Genomic DNA, 25,595 nt, shown 5'->3' on the forward strand with positions numbered 1-25,595 from the left:
CCCTTTCCCTTTCTTCTCTTATCTTATCTTACAAGAGGGCTGGCTCCTGGCATCACAAAGCTAAAATGCCACCTCAAAAGGTTTCAATGACACACCCTCTCCTACACTTGAGAATACATATATGTATATGATCACAAAACACGCAATGCATGATGCTTGAAAAGCTTTCCCAACTAATCAGGACACTTTGCTTTTTTATTTTATTTGATCCTTGGGCTGATTCGCAATGCCTTGGAAAATATAGCAAAGCTATAAAGTACTCGACCATGCAAGGGAATGCCTAACAATAAAAATTGCCTCCCCAGATGTTGGAGACTTCATCACCTATTTGAGATTGCATCAAATTAACTACCAAACCCAATTGTCTCTGTGTGTGCTCTTTCCTTCCCCTAAAAATTGGATATTAATACGGTTGTTTCACTTAAAATTTCAAACGCACTACAAGTCTACAATCTTAAGGATCACCTCAAGTTTGATTGGCTTTAATATGTCCATGAATTCAGCCTCCAAAGGAATGTAACGTCACAAACATTATTATATGATCATGCATGCAATGTTGAATCTTGGCATTAATTAAGTTTCCAAATTCCTCTAGAAACCCTGAACCTGAAAACTTCTTGTTTGTTGTAGTGTTTTGAGAATTTGAATATTTGATTTAGAAAAGGTGAAGCGTGTTAATTGGTCAAAAGAGAAAGCCTAGTCAGAGTGCGACAACATGACAGGGCAAGTGCGCGTATGCTTATCTGGACTAGAATCATCTCCAACTTGGCATTCTTTTCTTTTTATTTATGGAAAGAGACCTTTTTATCTTTGAATCTAAGCTGCAAGTGATTCTCTTAAAAAAAAAAAACAAAAAAAGCTGCAAGTGATTGGTTCACAGGAAAAAAAAAAAGTATAGATATCTTCGACTCCACCTTTTACTAAATCCACCTAAAGGGTCTAACCAAAGGGTGGTCACTGGTCACTGGTCTGACGATTGGGCACTCAAACTTTTGTGTTTGGGAAAAAGGGGTTGACATGTCAAAGACACTTCACTACTGATTCTGATCACCCCCCATTCCATATCGGCATATCCCCACATGTTGAAAGCGTTAACTGTTAAGGAATCGCAGAATCACACAAGGAGGTAGCTTAGTACATCATATTTCAACTTTTCTGCAAGATTTCTTTATGACGTTTTGAGCTTATAACAAATTAACAATCGCTTTGATGATCAAGCACATCAAATTGAAAGCCATCAGTCTTATCAGAAAAAGAAAAAATAACAGAAATATGTGATATTCAGAACAGGGAGGCTCAAAATGAAATATCACATTTCTCTGAGAATTCATTAACAGATGTGTATTTCCATTGCTTTAATTGCATTTACAACCTTCTCCATTTGCATTGCTCGACTACCCTTAACCAAAATAACATCATTATAACTAACCCTGTTCACTATCTCCTCTGAAATAGTTGCTGGGTCAAGAGCATAGACAATATTTATCTCTTCCAGCAAATTCATATCCTTAGCTGCTGTAACAAACCTCTTCCCAACAAGGCCAACTAAATCAACATCAGCATTACAACAATGCTTTAGAATCATCTTGTGAGACTCCAACTCAATTGGACCTAGTTCTAACATGTCTCCAAGTATGGCAATTCTTTTGCCCGTGCAATCAATACTCTCTAGTAAGTCAATGGCGGCTTTGGTGCTAACAGGATTGGCATTGTAAGCATCATTGATTATTTTGATTCCACTTCTAGCAACTTCAAGCTCCGACCTCATGTGAACAGAAGAAAATGCTGACAGGCAAATTCCAATTTGAGAAAGAGAAACTCCAACAAGAGTCGCAACTGCTGCTGCTGCACATGCATTGAGAGCCAAATGCAGACCTGGACTAGGTATCACAAGTTCTACCCTGGAAAGGAAACCAGAGCACTTTACAGTTTACCCATATCTGAGAATTCACAATATTTTCTAATTCAGAAGAGAAATGCTTATGATGGGCTTACATCTCTTTACGATTCTCTAAGACAACTCTAACTCCAAGACCTCCGTCTGTGCTTTCGGACACAACTAACCGAACATCACACCCCACTCTCCGACCAAAGAGCACCTGTTTATGCCAAGAAACAACATACTGCTTATGAATACTCTGGCACTAATGTTTGCATATTCAATGCAAAACAAGATGATCAGAAATTTCCATTATAATTTGAATAAGAAAACTTGAAGGAAAAGAAAATACTGCAACTTAAGTGAAGATGAAAAGTGAATCCACTGGGATTAAACCATCTCATTGCTCTGATATTCATTTCATTGCTTTCCAAATTAGTCAAGTTCTATTTTTATATTATAAAGAAGAAAAGAAACAGTGCCATCAAACATAAATTTGACATCATGAGAAATCAAATCAATTTTAATAAATGCATCCAAAAATAATTTAAAAAAGAGAAAGAAAAGCCTAGCTCACCTTTTTAACCCCAAAGGGTACAGGGAGGCTCATAACTAGCGGATCATCAGCATTCAAGACACAAGCATCCCCTGGTTCTAATTCCGCCAGAATCTCCCCTTTGGCCATGGCAATTTCCTCTAAAGTTGAGAAATTCTGAGAATGTGAAGCACCCACATTTAAAATGACCCTTATAGTCGGCCGAGCCATCCTCACAAGCTCCAATATCTCTCCTTTCCCACTCATTCCCATCTCCAAAACCACAATCCCAGCATCCCTAGGAATCCCAATTAACGACAATGCAACCCCAATTCGATTATTCCAATTCCCACAACTTTGATAAACCGGTTTGGAAAAACTTTGAAGAGCCAAAGCTATCATAGATTTTGTACTAGTCTTCCCCACACTGCCAGTCACTCCTACCACTGGACCATGGAACCTATTCCTTGCATAACTAGCCATCTTGGTCAATGAAAGCACAGTATCACCACGGATTTCAACGAAGCCCTTATACCAATTCTCGCAAACCCGGTTCCCGATAACTCCGATACAGCCTTTATCGGATAATTCCGGGGATATGAAGTCGTGGGCATCGAAGTTTTGGCCGGCAATGGCGAAGAACCATTGGTGGGGTTGAAGAGTTCTGGTGTCTGTAGAAATGGTTGCAGGAGGACCCCATTTCACAATTTTGCCGTTGACAGCGTCAGCAATCTCAGAGACAGTCCAGAGGGGATTCGGGGCATTTGCGGAACTAGGGTTTATGGAAGTTTTGGCGATGGAGTAAGAGTGCCGCCTTGGTTTTAAGTTTGAGAATTGGTGAGGGAGGGAGGGGTGTGGTGTTGCTGCTGTTGCTGTTGCAGACATTGCCTCAATCTGCCTCGGCCTTATTCATTGCTTTTGTAAATGGTTGCGAGGCATCTTTGAGTTATGGTGTTACTCGAATGCAGCTTAGCAGCTCAGAACCTCAGATTGTTTTCTTCTCTACAATTACAATTTAGGTAAATGCATAAAACTTTGCTCTCGGTAAACGGTAAACCAATGTCATGCCATTAATGTATTCCTTCTTAATTCTTATAGATAATTACAAATTTGTTCCTAAGCAGCATTTATCCCCAAAAAGTACCAAAACACTATATGAAATTTTCCACCTTTGACGCTTAAGTCTTAACAATTTTATTTTATCTGATAGCATAGCATGAATACATTGGACTATTGCCATGTCAACATATGAGATCATCAAAGAAAATGTTGCCAAGTCCCAACCATCATAAATTCATAATAATATATTGCATATTGATGCCCAAAGGCCAAAACCCTTTCTTTCCTTTTATAAGAAAAAAAATTAGAAAATATACATTATAACATATTTTCCGATGGTTTGGGCAATCACTAATTCCTTAATTTATTTAGCCATCTGGCAAGCCAAATCATCATTCGCAATGGGAGAACTGGAGAAGTAAAGAAAGAAGTCCAAAAACATTAATTTAAATAAATTTATAGCAAACTCTGCCTTCAATGCTACCAAAATATGATATAAACCGTGGAGGGTCCTTTATAGCATAACTGCTCTTTGGCACTTCGGTACCTTTCTTTATTGCTAACCATTTCCATCAAATGTTTATAAGGCAACGGGTAATAGATTTCTATCTACCAATAAATATCGTCATCTCTTTCGCAATTTTCCTATACAGATTCATTGTAATTCTTCCCCATATGGCTTCTATTTTTTGTCTGACTCCCCCATAGGGCTTATTTCGTACAAGAATAGACAAATACAATGAAGCATTAAACAACTTGTGCTTTGCCAAAAGGTAAAACATTCAGGCACAGAGCAAAATGATCCTCCTAATAACCAAACAGGAGCACAAGCTACAAGGTCTCTGTTCTTTGTACATTTTGAAGCTAAATAAATAAATAGCACATTACCTATGAGCTGTGTGAGGCATTGGATATGTCATGGGGGCCATGTTCATTGGTGCACCAGGAACAACTGATCCAGGTACAGGGGCTCTCACACCATATGCCATGTGTGAAGGGGCAGCGAGATTCACTGGTGTGCCAACAGCTGAGACAAGGGGTCCTCCAATGGGTTGTCCTATAGATGGTGCACCATACATGCCAACCCCTGGGGGGCCAGCAGGAGATTGCTTGGTTGATTTTCCAGAGGAACCTACTGCAGAACCATTTGCTTGACCCGTGATTGGCCCTTGGGCTGCTGGAATCTCTCCATTGTTGACACTGGTGATATCATGAATACTTGATCGTCTTCTATCCTTGTTCATGGAATTCAAACGTATGAAGTACTTCTGTGCATGGCTTGCCACTTGTGTAGGTGTTCTCGTTACCACATAATTCCGCGATATACTTCGCCAGTCGCCTTTTCCATATTTTTCCAAACCAAGAAGAAATTTCCTGTCAAGAAACAAAAAATTTAGAAATCATTCTCAAGCACAACAGATATCACTACCCAAAAAAAAAAACCTTATAAAAGGTCAATATTGATATCTTGGAAGTCCAGTATCCCCTTGTTTCGAAACTTTAATGCAAAGGTTAATAACCAATATCAACATTTAATTTCTGGCTCCCAAGTACATGAAATAATATCAACTATTAAGGCATAGCTGCAATAAAATTGTGACGCTTAATGTGGCTTTATCAAAGTGATAAAGCAAAATTGGTACTTGGCTGCACCTGCAATGTTCATTATTTTTATAAATCCCTCAGAAGAAAAGAGTCAGAAGACATTGGAAGGTTGGTCTAAGATGGCAGTATCTAGGATGTGATAAGAGAAACCTGTTGGAAATAACCACACTACCTAAGATAAACCAGAGAAATGGAACACCATTGGAACAATTTAATCTTGGGAATTGGAAAAGCTTGAGATCGTATATGTTAGATGGACGCACCCAGGTGATTCCTCTTGTGAGCCTCCATATAGGATCTCAAGCTTTTCTAATTCAAGCTTGAGATCGTTTCTTTGGTGACTTCCTCAATATTTAACCTATTAAGAGAACCCAGGTGACAACAAAAGATGAACCCTACCAGAATGCCTCCTTAAAAAAGTGACAAAAATGATTTTACAAACATTAGTAATAAACAGAAATTAAATTTGATGAAATGTATAAGTCAAGCACACAGTTTGAGAGTTCATTGAGAAGGAGGGAGGGAGAGAGAGAGAGAGAGAGAGAGAGAGAGAGAGAGAGTATATGGCTGAGACCTGATAACAAGAATTGAATCATACCATATACGGCTCAGGGACCAGGGGATAAGTCTGAAAACATGATCAGCTGATTTTTATTATATATATAAGAAATAACTTTATATGATTTTGGAGTTCCCACAATCCTCGCCATCCTTCTCAACTAAAGTGCCACCTCTATAAGTATTATTACACAGATCATCAAACTCACTATTTCATACCTTTCAGTTGGCATTAGTTACACAGTAGTATAACTGGAAATTCCCAAGAAAATTTTCACCATAGAACCTGATTCCTATTCTAAAAGAACAATCCTTAGAAACACATTTTCGCCATGGGAATATGGGATAGTTGATTGGACCTTACTAGTTGTTTCCTGGCGGTAGGATAGAGCCATTTCATTAATCATACAGATCCCTGGGCCCATGATCATCACCACTTTAAGTAACAATAGTCTCATAATATCTGTATCCTGTGTGAGTCTAATTTATCCTTTGTGAACTCTTTCCTATTGAAATGGTATGTTCATAGATAAGTAAAATGGGGGATTGGCACCAAAGCGTGACAGAGTGCTTGGACCACATTCTAAGAGAAAATTGCCATTATAAAATTAATCAACTTCCAGCAACTCTACCCTAACCTTTCCCCTAGCACTACCGAAAGTATATTGTGCACTTTTTGTATGAGCAACACGGCCTAATCTAAAAACACAAAGAAAACAAAAGATCCCTTTCACTTTTTTCATATGCTTCTTTTTTATCTCGTCTTTTCTCATATGCTTCAAGTATGTATTTGGAAATAGAACTGTTAGGGAAGAGGATAATAAAAACACTCGACCAGAAAAAGGATCTAAAGCCAATATATCATGCCCTCATCATCTTATGGTGATTTTCTACTGTGGAAATACATCCAATTCTGAGGAAAGGAGTAGAAAAATACAATCTCCCATCCTAAAGCCAGCCAGAGTGAGGCAAATGATAACTACATTTGACACCTAGTTCTATAAGTCCATAAATTGGACCAAGTGTTCTATAAGTCCATAAATAAAACATTTTTCTTTACGATAATCATTACTTACTATTTAGATCTAATTCTACAGATCACATATTCCTGCTAAAAAATTACCAGCCAATCACAATTTGAGTCAAGCAAGAGTTGCAGTTCCCTGTCACTTCATCCCAGTGCCAAATTGTGAACCGCCAGTTTCCTAATATTCAGCCCAATGCAGTAGTGCAATAGCTGAGGCAAGGCATATACCAAAATCATTATATTAGGATACAGGCAGTCCATCCGAGAACACCAAATCCCAAAGAAACCCAGATATAAAATAAACTAAAAGGCTCTAATTTCAGACAACCAATTCTAGAGGTTGCACTATACCAAGTCGTGTTTGAGATAGTTCATATTACCATGTTGATATTATTTACAATTTTTTTCTTTCTCATGTAAGTTTTCATGTTTCTAGATTTAAAAACTAGTATATAGTGGTAATCCTGGAGATAAATATATCCATAAAACATCAATAGCTACTGACATAGAAAATAACACCAAAACTCTCTTAAAACCAAACCATACATCAAAATAAAAAGAGTAGAATGAGAACAGTCAACTACCATGCTAGACATGTGTTTAAAAATGAAAATTCCATGGTTTGTTCACTTATGCCATTATCATTCAAGAATATAGCGCAACAGTATAACCTATGAGCTTGATAACCTATGCTATTATCCTTCAATACTGAATTATTGAAACATACCATGGTTATAGTAGAAATACTTTGGTTATGGAAGTTGTGCAAAATATAGAGCTTGATACAGTTTAACCAACTATCATCACCATAAAAGTGCAACTTCAGAAAAATTATTAATGGACAAGCAAACTTAAGATCATAAAGCAGCACAGGGACAAAACTCCTGTTTAAAATGTAAGAAGTGATCTCAAAGGCATTTCTACTATTAGCTATAAAAGCAAAAGACACAGATTGGAAAGAGCAACCAATCTTTAGCTTGATTTAGATACTTCCAAAAATGCCATCTATGATTAGGGAAAGAAAATAATATATTCACCTGTGTTCATCTTCTGTCCAAGCAATCCCCTTACGGCGTTCCTGATCTGTCCTTGAAGCCTTACTTCCATGATTAGGTTCACCGCTGTAGTGTCCAGTACGTTCACCCTTCTTACTGGTTCCCTCATCACTGGCATGGCTTGTGGAACCCTCTGAATAAGAATTGTAGCAAGGGAGTGGCACACAACCAGCTTCGATCTGGCTTATATCATCAACTAAGAGTTCATAATGATGTTGTATCTCCTCTAGGGTTTTCCCTGGTACATCAGCTGCAATTTTCTCCCACCGATCTGAAGAACCCTCGGGATAAGTTGCCAGGGCAATCTCAAATGCCTTGTCCTGCTCTCGACTCCACAAGGAGCTACTACCCGCTTCATCCATAGTCATCTATATCCAAAATATTACCCACAGGAAGAAGAGAAAAATGAATATAGCAAACTGCTTTGCAATTTACGCTACACCATTCTAAAAAGTATCAATTTTTTATTGGATCTAAATTATCTCAATAAGTCAATAGTGGGTACCAGTAACAACTTCTTTGAGGGTGGGCTAAATTATGGGAAGCAGAGTGTCAGACGAGTCATACCATAGAGGTAAGCAAGAGCAAAAACAAACAGACCCACAAAACGCCCACGAAGCTAAACCAGATACCACGTCCAATAAAAAATCACACTCAGTGAAGTATGAGAAGATTTCAATGGTGATTTGCCCCACAATTTAAGAATTGGACTCTTCTGTATTGCTGACCTATTGATGAACGAAAAGGCACAGAGTTTAGTTAGACCATGAGAAATATCTGCAAACCATAATATCAAAGATGCAATAAATGACAGTTTAAGAAATGAAAAAGAATTCATTGCAATTGTAAATTCGGTAGAATGGTAACAAGGGTTTTACATTGTGATACATGAAAGAGACCATGGAGACTATGGAGTAATCAAACAAAGAAGAAAAACCCAGAAGTCTTTAATGGACAAGAATAGCAATCATACTGCCATTTTCAATTCTAACAAAACAAAATCCCAGTTATCAGCAAGCCCACTGATATGAACAGTTGACAGCACCGGCCCACAAAGAGTTATCCTTCTACTCCAACCCACTGTTTTGAAACTCAATTTTACAGTTTCTACTGCAGCCTCCTTATCCTTTACTTTCTGCTTCTATTTAAGCAGACAGTAAAACCACCATAAACTACATCCCATTGCCCAGCCGAGGCAAAGTAAAAACAATTTAACTTTCAACCATAAGACCCATGACCTTTTGGCTCTCCAACTTTTTTTTTTTCTTATCAAAAGAGGAAAAAAAAAAAAAAAAAAATCAACCATAGGGTACATGAGTACGCAAGAGAATAGATGCCCCAAATCGAAGCCTACACTATATTTGGAGAACCCATCAAAAAGTTCCCACCTTTATGCTCAGTGAACAAAACCCACGTAGAATGGTAAAACCCAGTAACCAGAGAGAGAAATTGCCTAAAACACTATCAAATTCTGACAGTTTAGCCAACAAGCAAAGATTTACTTCCAGAACCAGTGCAAGATTGTATTAACAAGAAAGTAAAAAGCCAACCTTGAGTGTGCAAGACCTTGCTTAACCTCCTCTCTCTTTTGTGCAATAAGAGTATTTTACCAAAAGTAAAAATTGACAGTTCAGTATTTAGTATTTACTCTTATTGCATATTTTACAGCAATTTTACAAAATACACACAATAAAACAGAATTAGAAGCCTTTTGTTTTTGGGTCAGAACTCAGAAGACGGAATTAGAAGCCTAATAAAAACAAATTGGGAGCATTCAGAATTTAGATAAACCCAAAAGAAAACCAAGTCTGGTGAGGAAATGTCCCAAAAGAGCATGAGAATTACAAGGGCACTCAAAGAAATTATGGATGATGTTGATGGGTCATCCTGAAATATCCACAAAGGAGGTGCAGGGCTGGATGGGTCAGTCGGTCCCATCCCCAACAACCACTTGCACATACAAGGACAGCTGGGATTGAAAAAGGCTCATCCAATATGATCCCAAGTTCCCAACTTGCTATACACTGGAATCTACAATCCTACCTATTAATATCTGACAGATAAAACCATCGAGACGGAGAGAGAGAAATTGGGTTTTCTTTCTTTTCTATTCTTTGTATCCAAACAAACAAAACCAGTATTATATGTCGGGATATAAGATAACTATGTGCAGTTGCAGAGCAAAACAAACATAACAATTGAAAAAAGACTAACATGGGTGTATCTGAATTGAAAGTTGAAACCATCACCTTTCTCTTTTTTTCTGTTGCACAGAGGAAACGATGCAACATTTGAATCTTTTGCTGGCCTTGTTTTCTGAGACTTTCAGTTGTGAGACTGTTGCACAAAAAAGAGTCAAAGAGGCTGTCAATATACAAATCGGAGACACACCTCCTACTAATTTTGGGTCCTACACTGTTATTATATTATCATTAAAATTCTTTATCCTAATTGGAATTTTTTTATGTTACGGTGTTACAAAAAGTAAGTTACCAAATTTCCTGTCCTCTAGTAAAAAAAATTCATGTTGCGCATCTGAGTTTCTTGTTTTGGGATAAATTCCCAATAGTGACTTAGTGACTAGGATTAGGATAATGAATTAGAATTAAGATATATTTTTTTTATTCATGAATTAAGATATGTTTAGAGTTCAATTTTCTGATGTAATTAAAAAAAAAAGTTACCTCATATATTATTTACAATCACATCCTTCTTTTTTTTAAGAGAAATTAGCAATCTATATAAAGATTGGAGACATATGGCTCTTTACTAATTGGACACTGGGCCCTACACTATTATATTATACACCTTATCATATCATTAAAAAATTTTATCCGGATTTTTCTTTTTGGAAGTTACTAAATTCCTGCCTTTTACTTGTAGATTTCATCAGCAATCATGTAAGTTTCCTTGATGGCAAAAAATCATCCAAGTTTTTCTTTTTGTATATACTGGCAATCACATACCTTTTTTATTTTATAGGGAAATGTATCCTATATAAAGAGAGCTCTTAGTAATTTTGGGTGCTGCAATATCATAATAATCTCTATACTGAATGTGCAAGTTGCAATTCCTGAAAGTGAACCGATAACGATTTGGCACATGTTACAAACTTGAAAGTTCACGAGCTATTGCAATTTGCTGAGCAAGCACATGTACATGATTTCGCTTCACAGTTCAGGACTGAATGTGGCCCGTTTCTCTCAATTTGCAATTGATTATTGCGGCTAAAAGCAAAAGACACCTTTTTTTTGGTGATTATTGCGGCTAAAAGCAAAAGACACCTTTTTTTTTTTTGGCCACTTAAGCAAAAGACACCTTTGAATGCTTGCTTTTGTGGTCAGTTTTAGACACCACTGGTTTCAAGTTTTCAACTTTTGTATAAATCATCTTCTTTCAAATATTTTTCTAAAAAATGGTTGTACATTTTCTAAATCCATTTTTAACCGGTACTTGTTTTTTTAGCATAGATTTTACTTTTTGTCCCTATAATTTTGGTACAATTTTATTTTTATATTTATAGTTTTAATTGTTCTGATTTTGGTGTATTTTACAACCGTAGCAATTAAAGAACATGTTAGCATTTTTATCAATTAATCGTTAAATCATTCTTGAATTGCTTATGATTTGTAAGGTACATAATCATAATTACAAGTCTATAAAACCAAAAACCTAACAAATTGGATGATTTAATTAACAAAGATGCTTAGGTGTCCTTAAATTGTAACAGTTTGTAAAATACAAAATAAAAATAAAAATAATTAAAACTATAGAGGCAAAAATAACACTTTGTCTAAACTACAAGTCTACAAGGATCAAAAGAAAATTTGACCTTTTCTTTTAATCAAAATTGGGTGCTGTTTTCAGTTGCCGGTGTTCTTTGACTTTGAGTCCGACTCAGCTTCTAAATTGCTAACTTAGCATTTGAAAAAAATATGAAAATTTTTAGTTCTTTTTTTGCTAAGATAATTTCTTAGTTCATAAAATGCCCTTCAACTATATTAGTTATTAACCAAGTACTGGAATCTATTATCTATAAATCCAAAAGAATAAAAAAAAAACTGATGTGGCATGTCATGAACTTTTTGTTCACAGCCAAAAAAGCACCTATTGATGTGAATTCACATGTATGTAAATTTTTCTTTTAGGGCATTGCATGCATCACGTATGTAGTTTGAACACGCTACACAAGACAAGATGTTATTTTAGGATTTTGTATGCGACTTCCTCACAACAACAACAATAATAACAAAAACGGCGACGTGACATGTTAATATGCTGTCATTGTTTGCATCATGGCCAACACACGACCAATATCTGCTTGGGTTACTCATATATGAATGAATATGATATGGAAACCGTCAAGATTTTGGGAATTGATTCAAACCCAGTCCGATTCCATAAGCCAAATAATTTTGGCCCATAGATGAGCAACTGGATCGGGTCTATTAGGCCATGCCAGCTAGCCTATTTAATGAAACGGGAAAGGCCCATAAAGTTCTACGATTTCTTCAACTCACAAGCATCTCCAACCCTACTTTAAATCTCTTCCAAATTTCAGCTTAGTATTGGAAAGCCCTTTTCCAAATTTAACTTTTTCTGCGAACTTACTCTCATATTAGAAGAAAATATAGAAAAATGGTTAGATATGATCTAATACCGCTAGAATTACAGACTTTGTTTAGTTAAAGGTTAGAATAGAAATTAGAAATATATAGATATAAAATACGAAGAGAGAGAGAGAGAGAGAGTGACTTATAGTTTCTCACTCAAGATTAAAACAATTTAGCAGGCAGAAAACTTCTAATGGTTTAACTACAAGATGACAAATTACATCCCAAATTTACAGGCCCAAAAATTGAGAGCCAGTTTGCTGCTGCATTACACCTAACATTACATCTAGTTTATCACATTATTACAATATACCTAACATTACACCAGACGAATTGAAGTTACATAACAGATGGCGGCTTCTTTTGTGCAAAACCGAAACAAACAAAAGAATATCATTACAAATCAATTAATAAGTTGGAGAAAGTGCAAATGCAATTCCTGTTGGCACGAAATGCCATAGTGATAACATGGACGCCAACCACCAAAAGGAAAACATTTACACAAATAAATCTTCATAATCTTCTCTTGTTCTTCTGTATAATTTACACTCCAGACGAAGATGTCCGGTTTATCCTCTGTGCGCCCAATTTTGGGGCAGCAGGTTTAGCTCCTCGGCCTTTTCCAGCTGCTAAGGGCTTTGCCTTGGTAGTAGGTTGGGGAGCAGCAATGGCAGCCCAGGGATCATCATCGTCAACTGCTGCACTTGTTTTCAAATTCAAAGGTTTTGATGTTGTTTTTGGTGCTGGAGCAGCAATGGAGCCCCATAAATCATCATCTTCATCTTTGATGGCCTTGGTTGTGTTTTTTGGTCGCAAACTCGTTGCTATAAAATATGACAAAATTTTCCAATTAATTAACATGACAAATGTATAACTAAAATTTCCAATTGATTAACATAAAAAATAATACCTTGTTTTGGCTGCGTAGCAGGTTGCAAGACTGGCCGCTTTTGAGCTGCTTGAATGCTTGCAAGAGCTGGAGATGGTTTAGGCTCTTCAAGGGGTTCAATATCATCCCACCCATCCTTGTCACTTTCATGCTCTTCATGAATTCCATTTTCAAGTTCTCCCCAGCCATCATTAGATGTAGGGGACTCGGGTACATGTTGATCAGCGAAATCTGTTGTCGAACTTACATGGGCAGGTGCTGTGGTTGGAGTATCCATTACTGGGATTGAAAGAGAATAACAATATAAGAGACTGAATGTGGAAGAAACCAATCAACTAAATGTAGGGTAGAAGTGGAAATATGGAATGTGTCATAGCCCAGTCATCTTTTTATACAAAGAAATAGTTCCACATCTCTCCTGTACTCGGGGAAGGAACAAAATAGATGTGGAGAGCCCCCCACCCAAACTAATTAGGGGAAGATGTATGCTTTTCAAAATAAACTCTTAAAACATTAAATTTATAATAGCACTGAAAAAAAAAACACAAACTATAAAACTACAATAAGATTGATATCGTCAGTCAAGGTATGTCTGTGATATACCAAATGTCGAAGGGGCTGGAATATGCAAAAAGAAAACAAAAAAAAACAGTCCACAGAATTTCTAATAAGCTAAGCACATTTATAGAAACCTAGTTATGAAGACGTGTACCTGAGCTTGCATTAGAAGTTGTCTTAGTAAGAGACGGGCTGGTATTCACATGAGCAAGTGGAGCTTGTTCAGAAGGTTTACCCTTGAGCGTCAAGGAGCTCATTGCCCATCTGCATGATCAGAATATTAGAGTTTTAATGTAGAAGTTGACAAATGACAATAAAATCATGCAACAATATATAGATATAGCTACATCGAGGCACTACTCAATTGCATCCCATCAAAGTGGCAGAAATGAAGTTGACAGAAGAAAAATTACTAATTTAGATATTCTAATTCCAATATGCTCAAAAGTCCTAATCAACTCACCCTAGTAAACTAGCATTTCCTGGTATTGATGATATTCCGATACCTGCAGCCCCAGCTGTATCTCCTGAATTTGTCTACAAAGGACCACAAAAATAAATAAATAAACGAAATTTACACACATTATTCAGGACAGAGATCTAAAATTTCCTCTGAACCTTATTCTGCTATGTATACATACTATATTTGTCTTTTGCAAAGAATTTTTATTCACAGATACAAACAAGCACAATGGCAACTGCACAAAAGAATAGTGTACTATGTGATGCAACTATGATGGACCACCACAAAAAGAGTGTAGCAAGGTCAACTTCACACAACACGTGTTGCTTCATAGATGACATGTGAACAGAAACATGGGAACTGATTCATGAGATGACTGAGAAATTCATATACACCAGGTATTCCCACAAGTGCTTCTTCTTTTCTCTCTCTCTCTCTTCCCCCCCCCCCCACTTTTCCTTCCTCTCAAAAATAAAAAGCCTTTATACTTCGACACACCCCAGAAAAAATTGCTTCTAATATACCCTACATGCAGATACGAAAAACAGAAAATGCTTTTGAACCAAACACATCAAGAATTCTAACACACCTTCTCATAGGATTGCTTCACTATTTGCAGAAACTGATCAACAGCTTGAAATGCCTTTGATCGTACATCACTGTTCCAAAGAAAAAAAAGAAAAAAAAGGTACGCCACCAATGCAGAAAGAAGCAAAACGTTAAAAATGAAGTAACATTCACACGATAATGTCTGCTACAAGGATTCCCATTAATAATGTATGACAGATACACCAAACATGATCTCAAAATTTCTTTTCCCCCTTACAGCCTTAGTGACGATTTTCCCATACACTTTCTTTCCAACAAAGAAACCACTTGAAGTAAACATCCTTCATTATGCACATATAGAAAGCATGTTATACACCAAAGATAATCTCAAATTTTATTTTCCCCCTTACAGCCTTATTGATGATTCCCATACACTTTATTCCCAACAAAGAAACCACTTGAATGTTCAGCATCCTTCGTTACACATATATAGAGATCAGTAATGCTAAGGTTACCAACTATTATCCTAATGTGACACATGACATGACAGTTTCTTGTTATAAATAAATGAGGTATAGAATGGGCTCAGATATGAACAAATGAAATACTGCCACATCAGTTAGGACCTAAAATGTTGGGATAATAGTTTGTATCTCTAGTATCACTCTATTGAAATATAAGGTGATGACAATGTACAATAGTTTGTATCTAAAATGTATAATAGTTTGTATCTCTAGCATACTTACTTGTCAGGATCAATGGTAAGAACAACAATATTTGGGAGAATTCGAGTTGCAATCTCAGCGATGTCATAATAAGAACTGGTGGCACATAAAGCCATAATACCTGCCAGAATACAAATAGATTTGAAGAGTTGACCCATGTCAAAAACTGAAGAAAAGGAAAAACTTAAAACACATAATTCCAAAGCCAAACTATTATTCAAAAAAGAACCAGGTAAAAAAATAGACATGGATAAATAGAAATTCGGATACCTGCTCCTCGGGCAGGTGAGAAATTATCACGTAATGCACGGACAGTAAATGCATTAATCAGAACTCTTTTCCTTGTCTGCATTTAGATATGAACCATCAGTTGACATCTTAAAAAAGTAAAAATCTTATCAAAATCTGTTGACAAATTACCACCAAATGATCAATAGACCCATGTATTACTTAAGAGAAGATCAACAAAATTAGAAAGTTTGCATATCCAATAAGCAGTTTGAGTGATTCAAAGATGCATATGAAACAGTAGATGTGGCAACTTGATGATACTAACCCCTTCATTCAGATGGCTTGCAATGTTCCCTAGTAATATAGTGGTGTTTGTTCTAATTGCTGGTTCTTCATCAACCTGCAAGACAAAGAAATTAAACAGATAAAAGAAGAAAAATAAGAGGCAAACAATGGCTATATTCTAGTTTCCAAGCACCGTGCTCACCAAAAAAAAAAAAAATAATAATAAATGAAAACATGAAGAAACATGATGTGATAATCTACATTACAAACATTATATTGAATGCTAAGTCAGGGGTGTTAATTCAGAAGTTAAAGTCATACCTGTAATTTTGAAAGATACTTCAACAACGACCCTGAAATGGTACGTTGAGAAAGCTACAAAGTAGAGAGACAAACCTATTAGAAAAAGGACAATCACATAATTTGACACTTTAGAGTGATAGAATGACCTCTTACACTCAAACAAAAACAGGTATAAAATTATCCAACAAGAAGAAGATTTGAGATGAAAACATTAAATGGATAAGCAGACTGAACTGTCACAACAAAAAAACGCAGTACAATGTAAAACACAGCAATTCATCAAAAGCCTATGATGGATTGAGCTTGCCTTTAGGCATAGTTCGCGGTTTAAATAAAAGCATTGTTGAAAGCTGTTGCACAACTCCAACTCTAGATCTCATGAAGTATGTTCTTGTTCTATATATTCTCCCTCCTTCCTTTTAAATCCTAAAAAAACCAAATGCTTTAGCCCCTTTCAACTATGCATGATTACACACTTCCACATCTAATGGCTATGGTCAAGGTGTCCCATGCTTGAACCCACTGTGTAGCCAATAAATGACATATTTAAAGCCAACCAAGCTTGGTGACCCCAACTCTAGAATTCATGAAGTATGTTCATGTCCTTGTTCTATCTATTCTCCCAAGCCTAAACAAAACAAATGATATTAACCCCTTCCAACTCACATGAGAGGTCACAACCTCCACAGTTCCACATCAAAGGGATATATTTAAGGTGTCCCATGTCTGAAGCCCTTGTGTAGCAATCAATTTGACATCTATACTATTATATAAAGCCAACAACTGAGTTTGGTGACCCCCACTTGAATCTCTGAAAAAATCTCTTCCAAAGAAACCAGCTTAAAAGTCTTCAGACATTTTTAACACCAAATATTCCAAAAACTATGTCAAGGCTGAGCCTTCTAAGTCCAACCACTCACAAGCAAATGAACTTAGACAAGGAATAGTGCAAGCATATATTTTATGTGAGGAAAGGTCTGTGGCTAAATATCAAAGTCCAAAATGCCACACCATCAGGGACATATAGATATCCAATTGAAATAGGATTCCAGAAAAGGTGGACATGGCATACTCTTTAAAATCTTATGGAGTAAATTAAAATAAATAAATAACATAAAACAATTGACCAGATGAACAAGAAGTAACTCATCAACACTAATTACCCTACCTACCATGTTCCAAGATTCTAATAACATTAGCAGTGGCTTTCATAATATATATACATATATATATATATATGCACATCACACAAAGCATGCCACAAAGTAGGTATCCTACAACCATAAAACTGGGTGCACTAACCTTGGGAGCTAGAACGAGCATCGACTTAAGAGTCAGTTCCCGGAGAAAAGCAGATGTGTCAGAGAACCCGGTAGCAACGTGGGGGTAAACCTAATTCCAAACATCACATGTAATTTTAGAATTTAGAAACTAGTACTGAATCGATGCAAGACTACCAAGATTTGCTACAGAATGCAACTAGAATTTTCTTGATTAAAAAGAAATAGTTAATCATTGACTTCATACTTGCTCATCAACAACTTGTGCCGATAATGATTCTCCAAATTGATCAATATGTTGCAAAAGACCAACTCGAATAGCTCGGTCATTGGAGGCAAACAGTTTCACAATTGCTGGCAACACCTAAATGTACAAGCAAGAATTATACCCAGGTCAGGTTATTACAACGCTAAAAAATAAGATCAAAAGAACCATAAGAAACAAAAGACAAAAAAAGTCCACACTTCAAGAGAATTTAACACAAAATACAAGATTCATAACATATAAGGTCAATGCAGAAGTACTGAAACGGTATGACCTTCACGCTGAATTCTTCGGTTGAAAGCCAGGACCCCATTTTCAACAATGCAGTCAAAGCAGGTGCAGCAGCTGAACCAAATTCAAGGGCAGAAGCTAATAAAGGAAGTAACTGTAGAAACCAGGAGGTAAGATTACAAATTAATATTAAAAAGGTTGATTATACATATCAAGTAGAAAAAAAAAAATCATAAATAGTTCCGAAAACTCACACCTTTTTCAGGACAATCTGGCGAGGTAGCTGCTCTGCTAAATTTGGAAGCTTGCGGAAGAAGGTATCCTTCTCAACACTATCTTTCAAATTTAGAATTTCCATGAAATGTATTGTATCCACCAACTTGTTTTGGAAATATTCTGCCAATCCATTTTTTGCAACACTTAGGAGAATAATAAGAAATTAAACTAACAAAGAAAAGACTGATATAGTTGTTTCCTAGTACCTAGACATAATTATATTCCCAAAAAAAAAAACATTAAAAAAACCCAAAATTCAGAAAAAATGTATTAAACATGCACACACAGAACCATAGAGGATAATCCAGTAGGGAACTAACAGGTGCAAATAATAGACTGTCAAATGCCAGTAAATCCTTGAACTATGAAAACAATTAACTCAGGTAAAGAAAGAAAGATCACCACTATTTTCTATAAGCTTCGATGTATTCAACCTACGAGAGGGCATGGAACTCAATAGCCGCTGATAATCTGGAAGTAGAGACTGTGAGACAAGAAAATAGAGAGATGCAAATGAAAATGAAATCTTTAAAAGGATTAAGGCCGAGGAAACTAACACATTTTAGACACTTATAAAATATTCAGTTAATATTGTAGTGTATAAGAGAAATTAGAAAGAATAAGGTTATCAATGACTTGAAAATTAAAGGCTAACCTTTGGAATAGAAGCAGTGTTACGCAACTCCTCAGTTTTGCTCAACTTCAGACCAGAGAAGAGCTCATAGATAAGGCAGCCTATCAATTTCAATGAAAAATTTAGATTCTTAAGGGATGCTTATAATTCACAATTTTAGCAACAAAATATGACATATTCAACAGCTAAAAAAGCAGTAAATTAGTATAAATGACTCAGTAGAATTTTTCTTTCACAAGAAACATAATAACTTAATTAATATAAACTAATCAGCAGTAGATCAAGAGTGGACCAGCAGTCACTGAAAATACAACCAAAACCAATACAACAACACTAACTGTACAATATCAGCATTACATCAGACAACATAAAACCTTAGAAAACTAACAGCTGAGTTAAGAACAGCAGCCCTCCAATCCATGTTAAGATTAAAAAAAAAAACTAAAGGAATATATCTAAATCCATTAAATACCAAAGTCCATAGCGATGACCAAATTTGACCCCATCACACAGAAAATCCACACCCTTCCCACTAAGCAACTGAAAAATTTGCAATGAAGCAACCCAAGAAATTTCCATTTGCCAACAGATTACAAATCCACAAAACTTTAGCATTTCTCTCTCCACCAAAAGCACAAAATTTCTCCATAAATAGAGATGCACAAGAACATGGGATCACCCAACTCAACCTTGCTTCCCAAAACAACTTATATCACATGGGACAAAAAACTCATATCCACAAACAGACCAGACCACTAGAGACTTACCTAATCCCCAAGAATCAATGGACCATGGTGGAGACTTTCTGATTGCAGCCCAATCGGACTTCACCAACTCCATCGGTTTGTATTGTGCTCCAACAAGCCAGGCGTATTGCTGAAGGCAAATAAGAATTAGTGAAAAACATACCCCACTTCCGACTATTCCTAAGCATTTTTCACAATAAATATCTACAAGAAAATATCTTATAGGGGAAACAAGCACCATTTCATCCATCCATCATTACTGCAAGAAAAAAAAAATTTTAACTAAGAGTAGAAAAGTAAGCCCTCCCACTTAGGTCAAGCTAGGTAAAATCTGAAAACTTAATGTACAATAGTCCAGTTTAACATTGTCCTTTCTAAAAATTGAGACTGCACAGTGAAAGTACAACCTTCAAGAATTGATCATGGAGACAATGTCAATATAATTAAGCAGAGGATGTGAGTCAATTAAGAGGGAGCAGGCTTTAGAGTGATGGATCACATTGGAAGACATGCTTACCAGCATTGGTCCAGCAGAAGCCTCATTGCTGCCATCAAACTCGGATAGAACATCAAAAGCATGCAGCTTCCAGTCCAAAGTTTGAGTTACAACAACACTGGCCAAGCAAACGTTGGCATGAACCTGTAGTAGCCAAAGCTTGTGAAACAGTATAACTATGACTGGAAATGATATGCCTATAATATCGGTTACGAAAACTTACAAGTTTACAATCATTATTTAAGAAGCTGACAGCTTTAGCTATCTGGTGCAGTCCCCATGCGAAATACTCATCTCTGACATCAAAATCAAAATCACAATGTAAGCGACCAGAAATTCAGGATCGGGTCCTCAAAAAAATATAATATAGGATATCGGATGCCGTTTTTGAACAAGGAAATTATATATGCAAGAGAGCAGGAGAGCAGATTGTTGATGTTTATACCTTTGGATACCTTGTAAACTGAGTTCCTTGATCTTTTCGGAGAGTGGCATAACAGGCTCGGTGACAATATAGATAGTGTGCTTGGTGGAAGAAGCATCCACAATTTCAGCCTCAGTACTATGAAGAAAGGCTAAGATATTTGGATGTCTGACCTGAATTGCATATTTGCATATGAATCATGATGGTGTGAAACACAAGCAAGCAAGTGTGAATGAATGGTAATGAAGACGTGAAAGCAAGACTTACAGTACGGAGACGCTTGACACCATTGCGGGCAGCGGCCAAATGACCATCCTGAGCACTACTCCCAGATATAGAAAATATAGACACCGGAGCCCCATCGTCCTGAAAACCCACACTTGAGATCCACTCATCCACATACACAGCCACACAGGTAATGAAATTCGAAAAAACACAGACAAAGAGAGAACGTGACCGACCTTGGAGGTGCCCCGGAAGTGAGTCCAAGAGCCCCAAGCAGAGGGATAGGCTTCGCCGATGTTGTAGGGTAGATCTTTGGGTCCAGTCCCAGATCCACCCACGACTCCCTTCAAGAATCTGAGCATCGCTGGAAACGGCGTCGTGTAGGGTCCAAGAGTATCAATCAGTTAGATCCTATGCTATGCTATGATATCACACTCTTTCCCTCTCATTCGCCGGTCCTCTTCCAGTCCTCCTCCTCCTCCTCCTCCTCCTCTTGTCTTGTCTTAAACGTTGCTTTTTTTATTTTTCATTTTTTTTCCAAATCCCGATCGGAATGGATTGGATCGTGGCTTGGGCTTGGGCTTCCTTGATCCGGAACCAATATAATAACCGGCCTTATGCTTATAGACTTATAGTTTAGCCATTATTATTAGATTAATTAATTAATTATTAGATTAGCTTTGCCAAATTTGATTTGGCATATAATATTAATTACTGCTACGGTGCTACCTATTCGGATTCCAGTATTCCTGCTGCTGGGATAATTAATTTTTGCATAAATAATAAATTAATAATAATATTATAATATTGTGAAATTGCCTCTGCGATACCTTAAAACCTCAGGTCACCCGTTCTAAAGTCTGAAGTAAAGGGAAACATTGAATCATATGATGCAAAAAAAGAAAAAGGAAAAGCACATTAATTAATTAATAAATAAATAAATAAAGCATCGAGCAGAAAGACAAAGAATTAAAAGAGAAGTGGTGTTTTATGGAATTGTCATATTGGTAATTGGCGCATTGGTAGGCAAGCAGATCCACCACAACTTCCCGACTCTCCAACGACACCTTGAATTTGGTAGTGAGTCCACAGTCCGTCCACCCTCTCTCACTCCCGAGTCTTCTCCTTCTCTTGAGGGTTTAGAATTCAATTCAGAGTTGAAAGAATTGTCATTGTTCAAATCAAATCTTGAAATCTAGAGTAAATGGGCAAGGCCTCAGTGATCATCTACATAGCCTTAGCAGTCCTGCTCTTGTTCCTCATCTCCCACTCCCCCAAGAAACCCGCAAACCACCGCCACCGCCGCCTCAAGCTCCGCTCCAACTTCACCTTCTCTCCTCCTCTCCTCCACCATTCCCACCATGACCCCATCCCCTTCGACCCTCTCGTCGCCGACATCGAGCGCCGTCGTGAGGACCGCAAGTGGGAGCAGCAGCACTTGGATCACTTCGCCTCCAATGACTCCGCCCCCGCTGCCCAGTCCCAGCCCGAGTGGGAGGACTTCATGGACGCCGAGGATTACTTGAATGACGAGGACAGGTTCAACGTCACCAACAGGTTGCTCTTGTTGTTTCCCAAGGTTGATGTGGGCCCCGCGGATGGCTTCATCACTGAGGACGAGTTGACTCACTGGAACTTGAACCAGGCCCAGAGGGAAGTCATGCATAGGACTCAAAGGGATATGGAGCTTCATGACAAGAATCGTGACGGCTTCGTTTCCTTTGCCGAGTATCAGCCCCCAAGTTGGGTTCAGAATGCAGGTACCCAACACATGTCTTTGCCTCTTTTCTTTCCTGTCTTTGTACATTGCATGCAACGATTTTTTGGTTATTGCTCATGCTTTTCTTCAATAAATGTTATTTCATTTGATTAGCTTTCATGCTGAATTTTTAATCTGTGGTAAGTATGTGGAATTGGTAGTGTCATTATGTCCTATGTTCGTAGAGTATCAATGGATGAGAAGAAAGTTGTATCTGATAAAAGGAACTTATGTCTTTGTTTGCCCTGATCAGGCCATCTTCAACTTGTTTTTATGTGATTTCTCCTGGTTCCTGATTTCTTTTCCATCTACCAGATAACAATTCATTTGGCTATGATATGGGTTGGTGGAAAGAGGAGCATTTTAATGCATCAGATGCAGATGGAGATGGTCTTCTTAATATAACTGAGTTCAATGAGTGAGCTTCTGCTTGTTTATCAACTTTCTTTTACATACAATATTCTTCATTACCTTCTTCAAATTGTTGTTGATGCTTTTTTTCTTCATGATTTTCTAGCTTTCTACACCCAGCTGACAGCAAAAACCCAAAGTTACTTCACTGGTTGTGCAAGGAGGAAGTAAGGTAATATTAATTTCATCAATTCCTCTTCTCTAAAATTCTAGTTTGTTGTATCTATGCAACCCATATGGGCCATATCTGGTTGTGCATGAACTTTGTATATAGGTACCATGGACCATGGCAAGGAAATTTTGAAGTAACTTGATTGTAATTTTCCTCTTGCTTCAACTCTCAAAACTTTATGTTCTCTGTGGATTAAAAAGATCTACTGACAAGTCTAACATGGGCACCAGTTGATTGTTGATTCAATTTAAGTGACTTTTTCTATAGATTAATATCTTTTTCATCAAGTTTCCCTCGTACATCATCTTATTTGTAATTGCGCTTGATGTCATTCTGACGCGGTTGCCTAGCTTTTCTAATTGTTGTCTTGCTCTTTGCTTCTTTAGGGAAAGGGATACTGACAAAGATGAAAAGATTAACTTCAAAGAATTCTTCCACGGCCTCTTTGATTTGGTGAGAAACTATGATGAAGAAAATCACAATTCCTCACATCAGTTTGATGATTCAATGGAGGCCCCAGCTAGAAATATTTTTGCTCAGCTTGACAAAGATGGTGACGGGTACTGGTTAAGCTGCTTTTATTATGTATTATTATTCAGAGCTACTTAAGGTTTCCTTTTCACTATTGTTTACTTGTTTTTCACTTTGTTTTTATCCATAGATATTTATCCGATGTAGAATTACTTCCTATTATTGGAAAGATACATCCATCAGAACATTACTATGCGAAACAGCAGGCAGATTACATCATATCACAGGTATTCATTTTAAAATGAAAGTATATTCTTTCTTAATTTTAAGGGATCTATCAACTTGTGTTTCCTATTTCATTTAGATGCGCACTTAATTCATATGAACATTGATCTAGTAACCTTACATTTTTTTATTGAGGAAATTAACATGAATTTAAGTTTTAGTCACTTTCCATGTAAGGTTGACTCATTACTGTGCAGCAGGGGCTTCATTTCCTTGGTTATTAAGATGAGTTAGTCATTTCAAAACAATAAAGGCTTGTGAAGTTACACATAGCTGAAAGTGTTAAAAATTGAATGACCTTCTTTAGTTAATTTGTATTTGTTTTTTCTTGCATCTTCAAGTGTCAAAATTTTGTTGATTTATCTTGCAAACTATGTTATATTCAAAGCTTAAAGGAAGTTTATAATCTTAAAGACATTGAAGATCTATAGAGCTTTGAATTTGCTGGCAGTTTATAGATTGTGCACAGTTTGATTCTTTTATGTTGGTATTTGGATGGGCAATTCTTCTCTTCTTGGCATCATTGCATAGTAGATTTCTAACTTGTAACCTATAAGATGGGTAGCAGCTTATTAACCATGCAGTTGTTTGGAAACACTTTTAGTGATTGAGGGTTAGATAAGTTTTTGAAATAAGTATTTGAGGCAGAGTTTGGCTTACAATGCCTCAGTTTGTTAAACTATCATGGGCTAGGCTTATGCACAGCCAAAGTCTTAGCTTTCTTTTGTCACTAAATTCCTTTAGGGATAGAATGCAGATGCAGAATTGTAGCTGAGACATTGAGAAATTAGCAGATGAAGTTCCACAATGTGGTTCCTTTAAATTTGGGTGTCGCATAAGGAAGCTTGGAATGGTAGGAAATGGTTGATGTTTCCTTTTTTCTTCTTTTTTTTTATTAAGAGTAGGAAATGGTTGATGAAGTACTATTTATCGTACATCTCCTGTGTGTGGATTGTGGAAGAATGATTTTTGTTGGGGATGATTATCACATAGATTCTACAATCATAAGAAAATTGCAATTCGTTAGAGCTCTTGTTGTGCTTTTATGAATGATTAATTCTAAAGATTGTGTTCATTTTATTATGACATGCAGGCAGATACGGATAAAGATGGGCGACTAACACTGGCAGAGATGATTGAGAACCCATATGTATTTTACAGCGCTATTTTCAATGACGATGATGAAGACTATGATTTCCATGATGAGTTCCGTTGATGTCATTACTGCCTCTCCCTGCCTTGTTGTTTTAATGAGTATGAAAGAGATTGATTCTACATTTCTACCTCAACTCAACAGGGTTTGGTGCCCTTCAAAAATACCCTCCATGTTGCATGGCTGGGTTGCTTATCCTTCTTCCTTATTCAGAATGAGGAGGCCCAATTTGAAGAGTAATTTATAGGATGATTTTCATCTACTTGTCAATTTTCATACATGTAATATACTATAAAATATATTATGATTGTTATTTATTGGTAGGTTAGTTCAATTATCAGTTCTGGGAATTTTATAATATTTTTTATAGTTGTTATTTGGTTTCCTGGTTTCTTTCTTGATGAACAAAGAAAGAAGAATTCCGGCAAAAAAG

General features: G+C 36.8%; 4 protein-coding genes across 9 annotated transcripts; 1 reads left to right on the forward strand and 3 right to left on the reverse strand.

Annotated features, from left to right (window-relative positions):
* Positions 1-1,188: 1,188 nt before the first annotated feature.
* LOC147295882 (uncharacterized) lies at positions 1,189-3,424 on the reverse strand. The gene is made up of 3 exons (XM_086230636.1): positions 2,457-3,424; positions 1,996-2,099; positions 1,189-1,901 (listed from the first exon to the last, which is right to left on the reverse strand). Exons 1-3 carry the CDS (start codon positions 3,297-3,299, stop codon positions 1,331-1,333), a joined length of 1,518 nt encoding a protein of 505 aa, XP_086086762.1. The 5' UTR covers positions 3,300-3,424; the 3' UTR covers positions 1,189-1,330.
* Positions 3,425-3,892: 468 nt separating this feature from the next.
* Positions 3,893-10,095, reverse strand: LOC147295883 (Duplicated homeodomain-like superfamily protein). Of its 5 annotated transcripts, none has more exons than XM_086230639.1 (4): positions 9,968-10,095; positions 8,286-8,446; positions 7,701-8,086; positions 3,893-4,847 (listed from the first exon to the last, which is right to left on the reverse strand). In XM_086230639.1, exons 2-4 carry the CDS (start codon positions 8,286-8,288, stop codon positions 4,358-4,360), a joined length of 879 nt encoding a protein of 292 aa, XP_086086765.1. In that variant the 5' UTR covers positions 8,289-8,446; positions 9,968-10,095; the 3' UTR covers positions 3,893-4,357. The 5 variants fall into 5 exon arrangements, with proteins under 5 accessions (XP_086086765.1, XP_086086763.1, XP_086086767.1 ...); XM_086230637.1 differs by lacking the exon at positions 9,968-10,095 and adding an exon at positions 8,597-8,744; XM_086230641.1 differs by lacking the exon at positions 9,968-10,095 and adding an exon at positions 8,597-8,743 and having other exon boundaries at positions 8,224-8,446.
* Positions 10,096-12,509: 2,414 nt separating this feature from the next.
* Positions 12,510-21,414, reverse strand: CTEXP (kinase family with ARM repeat domain-containing protein). 2 transcript variants are annotated; one of them, XM_086233871.1, is made up of 21 exons: positions 21,148-21,414; positions 20,954-21,052; positions 20,708-20,859; positions 20,486-20,558; positions 20,284-20,406; positions 19,788-19,896; positions 19,042-19,121; positions 18,789-18,870; positions 18,367-18,506; positions 18,154-18,264; positions 17,862-17,978; positions 17,637-17,726; positions 16,353-16,406; positions 16,072-16,146; positions 15,786-15,861; positions 15,537-15,636; positions 14,831-14,900; positions 14,242-14,315; positions 13,933-14,042; positions 13,242-13,499; positions 12,510-13,155 (listed from the first exon to the last, which is right to left on the reverse strand). In XM_086233871.1, exons 1-21 carry the CDS (start codon positions 21,271-21,273, stop codon positions 12,875-12,877), a joined length of 2,400 nt encoding a protein of 799 aa, XP_086089997.1. In that variant the 5' UTR covers positions 21,274-21,414; the 3' UTR covers positions 12,510-12,874. The 2 variants fall into 2 exon arrangements, with proteins under 2 accessions (XP_086089997.1, XP_086089998.1); XM_086233872.1 differs by having other exon boundaries at positions 20,954-21,008; positions 21,148-21,258.
* Positions 21,415-21,872: 458 nt separating this feature from the next.
* On the forward strand, positions 21,873-25,510 carry LOC147295885 (Calcium-binding EF hand family protein). The gene is made up of 6 exons (XM_086231610.1): positions 21,873-22,671; positions 22,986-23,088; positions 23,188-23,253; positions 23,640-23,813; positions 23,915-24,011; positions 25,103-25,510. The coding sequence occupies exons 1-6, from the start codon at positions 22,116-22,118 to the stop codon at positions 25,223-25,225; spliced, it is 1,119 nt and encodes a 372-aa protein (XP_086087736.1). The 5' UTR covers positions 21,873-22,115; the 3' UTR covers positions 25,226-25,510.
* The last annotated feature ends 85 nt before the right edge of the window (positions 25,511-25,595 follow it).

The sequence above is a fragment of the Dryas octopetala genome, chromosome 2 (genome assembly GCF_963921425.1).
Source record: "Dryas octopetala chromosome 2, drDryOcto1.1, whole genome shotgun sequence".
In the NCBI taxonomy this organism is placed as follows: domain Eukaryota; kingdom Viridiplantae; phylum Streptophyta; class Magnoliopsida; order Rosales; family Rosaceae; genus Dryas; species Dryas octopetala.

What these genes read in the sequence shown, in the direction of transcription:
- LOC147295883 (XM_086230639.1), bottom strand. An exon ending in TGGACAGAAGATGAACACAG is followed by an intron (nt 4,848 to 7,700) that starts GTGAATATATTA and finishes GTTTCTTGACAG; the next exon opens with GAAATTTCTTCTTGGTTTGG.
- LOC147295885 (XM_086231610.1), top strand. Translation starts at nt 22,116, where the DNA reads ATGGGCAAGGCCTCAGTGATCATCTACATAGCCTTAGCAGTCCTGCTC. An exon ending in AATATAACTGAGTTCAATGA is followed by an intron (nt 23,089 to 23,187) that starts GTGAGCTTCTGC and finishes ATGATTTTCTAG; the next exon opens with CTTTCTACACCCAGCTGACA. An exon ending in CAGATTACATCATATCACAG is followed by an intron (nt 24,012 to 25,102) that starts GTATTCATTTTA and finishes TATGACATGCAG; the next exon opens with GCAGATACGGATAAAGATGG.
- LOC147295882 (XM_086230636.1), bottom strand. Translation starts at nt 3,299, where the DNA reads ATGTCTGCAACAGCAACAGCAGCAACACCACACCCCTCCCTCCCTCAC. An exon ending in TACCCTTTGGGGTTAAAAAG is followed by an intron (nt 2,100 to 2,456) that starts GTGAGCTAGGCT and finishes TGGCATAAACAG; the next exon opens with GTGCTCTTTGGTCGGAGAGT. An exon ending in TTAGAGAATCGTAAAGAGAT is followed by an intron (nt 1,902 to 1,995) that starts GTAAGCCCATCA and finishes TTTCCTTTCCAG; the next exon opens with GGTAGAACTTGTGATACCTA.
- CTEXP (XM_086233871.1), bottom strand. Translation starts at nt 21,273, where the DNA reads ATGCTCAGATTCTTGAAGGGAGTCGTGGGTGGATCTGGGACTGGACCC. An exon ending in TAAATAATGATTGTAAACTT is followed by an intron (nt 20,407 to 20,485) that starts GTAAGTTTTCGT and finishes TGGCTACTACAG; the next exon opens with GTTCATGCCAACGTTTGCTT. An exon ending in ACACTGCTTCTATTCCAAAG is followed by an intron (nt 18,871 to 19,041) that starts GTTAGCCTTTAA and finishes CTTGTCTCACAG; the next exon opens with TCTCTACTTCCAGATTATCA.